Source organism: Aulonocara stuartgranti (assembly GCF_965226115.1).
Source record: "Aulonocara stuartgranti genome assembly, chromosome: 16".
NCBI classification, from domain to species: Eukaryota; Metazoa; Chordata; class Actinopteri; order Cichliformes; family Cichlidae; genus Aulonocara; species Aulonocara stuartgranti.
In genome coordinates, this window is record NC_138952.1 from 19,659,270 (window position 1) to 19,668,112 (window position 8,843).

The following is an 8,843-nucleotide window of genomic DNA, read 5'->3' on the forward strand; positions in this document are numbered from 1 at the left end:
TTTATCTGACGTAAAATGTATAGAAATCATACATATACCAACAAGACTGTACATCACTGTCACAACAGGGTTTGTTTTCAGTCAAAGTCTTTATGGCTTTACTACCTGGTGGGTCGGTCTGTAGTAAAAATGCCCAATTTTTTTGTCCCAGTCCAGCCCTGCAGGTTAATACTGGCAGTGTCACCATGCCAGCTGACTGTATTTTATCATCAGCCAGTGTTGTTCTTTATCAATATTACCAAAGTTTACGATAAGGCAGCATAGAAAGTATTTACTTGCTTTCAGGTTTCATTCAAATGTTAGTCTTTTCAGTTGTTTCCCCACTTTTTTCCTGTTTCAAAATCAAACACCAGTTTGTGAGAAGATTATCTTCTTTTTTTAACAGGCAGATAAAGTTTTGCATTGGCATTGGCTAATTTGTCAATTGTTTGTTACAAATGTTCGTATTTTAATTTTCAAAAATGTTTTTGCCCAAAACATATGTGCACTATATGTCAGTAAAAATACTATGCAAATATTGCTGTCCTTGACTGCTGAGTAAACACTGACAAAGCACTGATTGTATCTCTTGTACTTTATCAACGCAGTATCTAAAAACTTTGCACCGTAGTGGTTAAAATCTCATTCTAATAAGAGTTAAAAGTGCATTTGGTTATTAGGTTTATAGGATTATTGAATTATGGTTAAGGGTTGGTAGAATTTTTTTTTAAAACATTATCTGCCAATTAAATCTGCCACCCTTCTCCAAATCTGTGCCCCTACCTGGCCCCCCCAACAAAAATTTTCTAGACACGCCACTGGCTATGGTAGTTCAGATAGGACTACTGGGAATGAAATTTGAGAAATTATATATGAACAAAACCTCACAAACTTTGTTAACCATATAAAAACACTCTATACCGCTCCTTTTTTTTTCATGGCTCAGCACAGGTCACTTGAGACAAACAAAAAGAACCAATGAAATGAATGTTTCAGCTGAAACTGTTATTCAAGCTACTTTACCTGCTCCATGTAAAATTTGCACTTGGATTGGCTTCTGTCACACACTCAAATGAGTCCTCAGATTTTGCTCTGATGTTCACTTCTGTGGGAGAGACTGCAAGAGCAGAAAGACAGCTGTGTTAATCCTGAACTGAGGACACAGTAATAACATGAAAATAATGTTTCGCCAATGTTTCCTACATCTTGAATCCAAACTCGACAAACTTTTGGGACTGAGGCTGATGTTGTGTGGTTCAGGCCATGATTCAGTCTTTAGCAATAACAATGGTCTTTTTTTTAATCAGTCTAGATGTTTTTGTCTTTCAGAAAGAATTTTCCCATCTATTGTGACAACATGCTACAATGTGACAAACAGGAGGCAAAGTCATGAGATTTGGGATGTTTCACTCCCATTCATTTAAAAAAACAAAAAAGCACACACTCGAGAATAAAGAGGAAAAACAAAACAAAGTATCTGGATAGGACTTGATCCTCTTTCCAGTAACAAACATTTAGGTCCACTTTCTTAGTTTTAGTCATTTCCTTGAGGGTTTTGTCAAACATCAAAGTAACACTGCCTCTGTTTTATTTAATTATGTAAGGAGTCGAACCAAAGTTTGGTACATGGAATGTTTTGTCTTTACTACACATAAAGCTTTTAGCGTTTTCAGAATTCAGCAACAGATTATATCTATCAGTCCCTTAGTAGTGTCCTAGGTATTCTGTCTGTTATAAATAAACTGTACAACTGTTTCACTAACAGAGTCCTGCGCTTGAGTCTGTTCATGCATTGCGACTGATGCGTCCACTGGCTAATTTTCAGAGATTTCCAAGAAAAAATATAACAAATGCATCAACCATGGATAAAAAAAATAAATAAATAAACTACATCAGCAACTGATACTCACAGTAGATCTGTATAGTGAAGGGCAGACTTTCAACTTTAGACAGGAAGTCACCACTGATGACACACTGGACCTGGTGACCATTAATCTCTCTCATAGGAACACCAAACAGAGAGCTGACTGTGGTAGTCGTGCCATTGTCATACTGTGTGGAATTTGTTGTCGTCCTCACTTTGTCTCCCAAAGCACCAGTGAGCCACCTCACCTCTGCAGGAGGCTTCGATCCAGCAGCCGTGCAGGTAGCAAATAAAACCTCTTCTGTGCCCAAAGTGGGAAGATTGTCCTTGATGCTTGTGAAAGGAGGCACTAGGAGAGTTACAGCACTAATTTAAATGAACATGCAAGACAGATGGTGACAATAACTGTTTCTCACATACAAACACAAGAGTATTTTAAAATAAAGATAAACAAAAGTTTAGTATACCAAGCAAGTTTAGAGGTATTTCTGTCTTCTGATTTCCACTGGGAAACAAGGTGAAGATGCACGTGTAGCTGCCTTCATCCTTCAGGGCAACATTGGATAACTGGAGAGTTGCATTTTTGTCATTAAAATTCCCAATATATTTAAATCGATCATCACGTTCACTGACAAACTGTGGTCCATCTCTGGGTAGGATAGTTAGAAAATTGTCATTGTGAGGTTTTTCTCTCGTCCTCCTCTGCCAGGTAATCTGTGTCAGGTCATCATTGGTATCCATGACATAACACGATAACATAGCGGTACCTCCTTGAACCACTTTCACATTTCCACCAATCACCCGGAGAGCTGTAAAGAGCATTCACACAAAAATTTAATGAATAATGTATGTGTGTGTGTGTGTGTGTTGGGGTGGGGGTGGGGGGTTAAGGGTGGTGTCTGAGAGGCAGATGTGCAAAATAAGGACAATCATGGATAATACCTCCCTCCCATTATGAATGAAATGTGCTCTATTTGGAAGCAGCCCTCCCCTGTCGACAGGTTGTGTGTGAAACTTTAAATCATCAAACTGTAAATTATAAATTTTAAATTGTTATTGATCCCTTTACCCCGAGTCCTAAAGTGAATATTTATTTTCTTACTCTTCTTATATTTATTGTTTGTTTATTTGCACTGGTGTAACTGAAGCCTCGTCGTCTCGTCTCTCTATATACTGGACTGTATGTAGCGGAGATGACAATAAAGTTTACTTTGACTGCAGCAGCAAGAAGGCGCACCGAGGGCTCTCGCGCTCACTTTTCGCGTATAGAATTTCGAAAAAAAAACATCGGTGCAAATTATAAGTCTGTATCATGATGTCTGGTGTTTTCGTGTTTGTTGTTTTGTTTTTATTTTGCGAGTTGGTTATTAGATGCTGCTCCAGTCAGCCAGAGAATCCCCGTCCTCTCCTCCCTGTGTCGCAAGCAGCGGGCGCGCCTCGCAAACGGAGGGCGCCCTTATTCCCAGCAAATGGCCGTAAGAACACCGATCAGTGTCTATGCCATCCTCAAAATGCGCTGGCATGATGTCGGGGCAGAGTACGAGCAACTTTTTTGCCGATGCCCGTGATGCCGCCCTGGGCAACCGTCCGTCTCGCCCATATCAAAAACAGTTACTGATGAGTACTTAGCCAGGAGTGGGTTATAAAAACAAAACACGACTCTCAATCCTACACTTTTACATTTTTTAAAAACATTTTTAAAACATAATAATTTACAATTGATGTTTAGCGTAGAAACTCGAAGTGATCACCTACAGTGAAGAAATTAAATACCAAAACGAAGGTGATCGCGGGCAGCTCACTAAAAAAAAAGGGGTTTTCTTCTTATTTAAAATAAGAGATGTAAGACATTTTCTATTCTACCTTCGACCAAAGCAACAGCAATAAAGGATAATCCACGTACCTTCAGCGTCTGTACTCATCAGAAGCACTATCATCAGAAGCATACGTGTCATGGAGTCACATCGTAAAGGGAAACGGTGGCAGTAATTGGCACAAAAGAAGGCAGCTTCATCCATCCGCAAATCTTAAAGTTATAAGAACGTTCCAAAGTCTGGGGAAAAAAACGTTGTTAGGTCGGTAAACGAAATACATATTCGTGTAAACCAGAGGCGGAGCCAGGGGCTTAGCCCAAAAGAGTAGTATGCATGTGGGATTTATTTTTTTTTTGGGGGGGGGGGGGGGCTAGAAATGACTGAAAGATTAATTGGCTCTGTTTTGACTTTTGCTCAAAAATATATATATATCACATGTGCAGGACACCTTAAACTAGTTTTTTTAATTAAGCAGCAAGGCAGAACAAGGTCAGGGCTGTATCAAGACATGAGGACTAAACCCCAATTCAACCAGACCCAGAACTGATCCAGAATTAAAACAGGACTACAACAGTTCAAAGTCAGGACTACTTGGGATTTAACCAAGACAGAACCAGAATCAGAACTAGATGATACTAGCACTAAAAATCATCATAGACCTGCACTACACTTATTTTTTTTAATTCTACCAAAGTACACTATTTAGACTGAGAAAAGTTTATATACTTATTTAGCCTTGTTGTGCAAACAAGCCTGCATAACTTAATAAATACAGAATTTGAAAAATAACAAACCTAAAAAGAAACACTAGGTACGAGATACATGAGGACCTATGATACGGTGATACTTTTGGTAAACAACCATTTGACTAACATGTGTGTCTCACCTGCTCTTGTTCATCTCTGTTCTGTCCTCATTCTCCTCTCTCTCCCTCTCTGTTCCTCTCTCTCTCTCTTTGTGCTGACAATCATCAAATATACAGATATTTACAAACTCTTCAGATAAAAACACTTTTTTAATTGTAACATCAAATCAGACTAAATGTTTATTTTTTTAGATTGATAAATATAAAAAACATATTTGTTAACTTTAAGAGTAAAGAGAGAAACTGTCTCTATTTCTTAATTGTAAATGGCACCAAATTGTATTCAAACTGAGCCACACTTATGCAGCTCCACAGTTCTTTTCCTGGTGTTTTGGTTGACATCTCTTGATTTTCCCATGTCACAGAAACAGGCTCTGTGTTTTGCCTTATATGCATCCACAGGTGTGCCACCAATTTACTCACATGGACTCTACTAACCTATCAGAAGCTTCTTCAGCTCAGAATGGAATCGTCTGGAGTTTTCTTAATTATTAACAATAAACTTAGTGTATATGTACTCCTACATTTGATGAAAGTGATAAAAATAGACAGCTCTGTCTCTCTTTATTCTGACATTTAACTAATTCAAAATATATTTCAATATTTATCTAAAACAAAAGTTTACTCTAAATTGATGTTGTACAGTAAAAATGTTTTATGTTTTCTCCCTAAAGTGTATGTAAATATCTGGTTACAAATGTGAATATCCTGCTGTGTACTGAAATCCCTCTTGTTTTGCATAGAAATATACTGAACAACATACAAAGCATAATATATAAAATAACATTTACCTGAGTTTTTTCTTTGAAAGAAGCCTCTAATGTCCATTCTTATATTTCAGTACATAACTGAAACCAATTTAGTCGGGGAGGGTAAGAACTGAAAATATGAAATAAACACACCTAAGCTAAGACTCGCATTTGTTCGGCTTTTCATTTCGCCATTTGTTGATTCACTTGAAGAGCAAGTAACGTAATATGGGTCAAGTGATCAGTTTGATATCAATCTTTCATGATTCACCGTCATATTTACATTATTTGTACAGTACGAATGATTTGCTTTGGTACCTGGTCAAACTTAAGCTCTCCTTAGTATGGCTGGCTCCGTTTCTCCAACAGCGCACTCACAGGCAGCAGCTGCCCCGCCCCCTCGCTCAGTCGCTTAGTGCCTGAGCTCGGATCATACCAATATCAGGGGGGATTCACGCACAGTCGTAAATTCCCACAGTGTGCACTATGTGCTTCGAATATTGTGTGTACTTTTTGTTTTATACAGTTGTCAGCCAGGCATCTAACTATGAAAAAATTACACTCCAAAAGACCCCGGGCTTCTGACAAAACAACCCGGGCTTAAGCCCAATAAGCCACCCCCACGCTCCGCCCCTGGTGTAAACCCCTGAAAATGACCAGTGAGGTCAGTGGACAAAGGTACAAAGCATTGCTCCAATATGTAAACCATGCAAGTAATGGAAAACAAAGGCCTCAAATATTACATTTAAACCAGCCGTCATGCAATTTACCTGGACTTTAGTATAACTGCAATTGAGAGCAACACCATTGACGTGGTCTATGAAGTGAAAAGTGCAGCATGTGACTCACAGAATCATGTGCTTGTTATTTTTGACCATTGCAAGATATGAAGTTGTTGTTTCGTTGTAAGCTTTGTGTTTGTTTTAAATGGTCTTTATTAATCAATTTAACAGAACCACTTTCAACTCCATGCTCTGATCAGACCCTAATAAAACTACAGAATGGTGTCTGTTTAAAAGTGGATACTCCAAAGATTATCCCCAGTCGAAAGAGAATTTTACATCCAGAGACTGAACTGCAGAAGATGTGACTTATTTTATACACAGGGTGATGGTAAATGAAGGTTAGATGTGGTGCGATTTCTGTGAAAATAAACAACATTTTTTTAAAAATGGAAGGAATAAAGGTGAATAGAACTGGCTTCAACCATTCTACTTGCTGTGTAAGAATAAATTCTCAACAATTCTCAAATGTACCAAAAGGTGGCACTCCAACAAAAGCAGTGAAATAATATTGGGTATTTTTAAACACAATAGGCCAAATCCTTGTTCATCAGAATCAGAATCAGAAATACTTTATTAATCCCGAAGGAAATTGTGGGTTACAGCAGGCAGCCCAGTAAATGGGGCATGTGCACTTACAAAGGAACCATCTGACCAGACATACTTTACAAAAACATCACATTGGGGAGACATGTCAGAGAGGTAGGCTGATAGGGAAAAAACAATGAAAATACACAACATGAGGTGAGAGGAGGAGAAAAAAAAACTCCACTGAGAATGAGCTCCTAATGGGAGAACAGTTTGAGAACAGAAAAAAAAACACCCAAGCACAAAAAGCACATGACAGTCAATACACCACAGAAACACAACATAAGCAACAGGTGGGTAAAGTGTAAGAGAGAGCCGGTGTAGACAGCGCATCCGGTCCTGCAGCATGTCTGCGCCAATCCAGTCGACCTGCCATCTGGCCCGGGAGGGGACACGCATCGAAGGCGTTTGGAAAGGGAGGGGGATGAGTGTGTATCAGTGTATGTGTATCTGTATGCGTGTATGTGTGTCCTGAGTTAGAGTATCCTTCGCCCAGCCAGGCTAAGTAAACAGTCTTCCAGCCGACCCAGGTGGACTTGGACTTATAATAGGAAGGAACAGTCTAAACACCGTCTGTTATCAGGGTGAGCCTTGAGACCACAGCTGGCGCAATATGGTAGCAATGAAATGATGGTAGTATTCCTTTAGTGCGAACAACTGCATGTCAGTTTCACAGCCGATCTAGCAGTCCGTCACTGGTCTCTCAATCTCCTGTTGGAGAGATTGTTCTTGGTGACCCACACAAGAAATACAGGTAGTGCTGTTCACTTAGTTCATCTGATCTGAATGCCCTGCTGCGCCAAACGCATTTGCATTGCCAAGAGAAACTCTTTGTAAGTTCCACTTGTTGAAGGGACTTCCGTTACTGATCTAACCTATATATCTTTAAATGTAACAGCCAATTGTAAATGAATATTCATACATGCCTCTAAAAGGAAAAGTAGAGTTCTGATGAGCATTTTTAACAGCAGATTTATTTATTTTTTTAGATGAAGCATTATTTCATGCCAGCGTTGTTGTTGTTTTTATTACTCACTAATGACAGGGTAAAATTGCAATTTTGTAGCATGCACTGTGTCACATTTAGTCTTTAGGTGTGAGCAAAATAAAAAATAAAACAAAACAATTGTCTACAAAAGTTTTTATAGACACTATACTGATTAAGTATGCAACATGGTCACAACTGTGAAGTGGGTAAAGGGTGTTAATCTATGCCACCACAGTTTTAAGGCATGTTATTTTATTTTCATTTATAACATGAAGAACAGCCCTTTATTTACTTCATTTATTACAATTTGTTGTTACATTGAAACACTGTATGCAACCTAAGTTCATGTTTCATTCCACATAAGATGAACAACACACCAAGCAGCACTGCTCTTCATTCAGCTTTTAGTGATGTGCCATGTCTTTGCAGGTACAGAGCACACTTGTGTTTGTGAATCATCTTTTTATCCAGATTAAATAGATACCTTGTTTTTAATTTATTTTTTCCATTTAAACTTTAGAGAAGCCTGAAGAAGACCACAGGTCTATCTTGGTGTTCAGAGGAGGCTCAGTGACGTTGACTTGCAACATATCCAACATAAATGCAAAACAAATCTCCTGGAGCAACGGCAGATCTGCTTTCCAATATTCCGTTGTGCTGAATCACACCTCTTCAAATTTTTCATTTTACAAACTGAAAATAAATCACGAGTTACCCAGTGAGATAATTATTTTTAGTGCTCAACCTGAGGATGAAGGACTTTATACATGTATCATAAGTGGCCTAGATGGACTACACAGCATTACATAGAATTTGACTGTGTGAGAACCTCAAACTTGGGTAGAATAAAAAAAACAGTTATAATGACTTCCAGTAAACAATAAGCAATTAAAATTAATTGGCTGCTTGTTTATGCAGAATCCATTTCATCAAAGTATTTTTTATATATACTCCCATCTGCAATTGGATTCCTTCTATGTGGGATCATGCTAGTTTTCTTCCTCTGCAGGGGAGTAAAAACTTTTAACTTTCTAATAAACGCATCAATGTGCTTTTTTTCTATCCTGCTGTTGAACTTTTGTCAGTATTTTTTATCAGTGATCATTTTCTATTGTGTCTGCCTGCATATAAAGTGTTGCTTTACTCTAAACTACAATTATTTTATGTACATAAGGAAATATATGTCTAGGTTTTGAAACATCTTAAAATTGCAT

At 38.2% G+C, this 8,843-nt stretch overlaps 1 protein-coding gene across 3 annotated transcripts; it reads right to left on the bottom strand.

Moving 5' to 3' along the window:
* Positions 1-998: 998 nt before the first annotated feature.
* LOC309690653 (nectin-2-like) lies at positions 999-5,895 on the bottom strand (the record flags this gene model as incomplete). 3 transcript variants are annotated; one of them, XM_082507858.1, is made up of 7 exons in its annotated part: positions 5,590-5,895; positions 5,314-5,401; positions 4,544-4,617; positions 3,747-3,896; positions 2,311-2,652; positions 1,890-2,192; positions 999-1,096 (listed from the first exon to the last, which is right to left on the bottom strand). In XM_082507858.1, the coding sequence occupies exons 4-7, from the start codon at positions 3,859-3,861 to the stop codon at positions 999-1,001; spliced, it is 858 nt and encodes a 285-aa protein (XP_082363984.1). In that variant the 5' UTR covers positions 3,862-3,896; positions 4,544-4,617; positions 5,314-5,401; positions 5,590-5,895. The 3 variants fall into 3 exon arrangements, with proteins under 3 accessions (XP_082363984.1, XP_082363985.1, XP_082363986.1); XM_082507859.1 differs by lacking the exon at positions 5,314-5,401; XM_082507860.1 differs by lacking the exons at positions 4,544-4,617; positions 5,314-5,401; positions 5,590-5,895 and having other exon boundaries at positions 3,747-3,959.
* Positions 5,896-8,843: the final 2,948 nt, after the last annotated feature.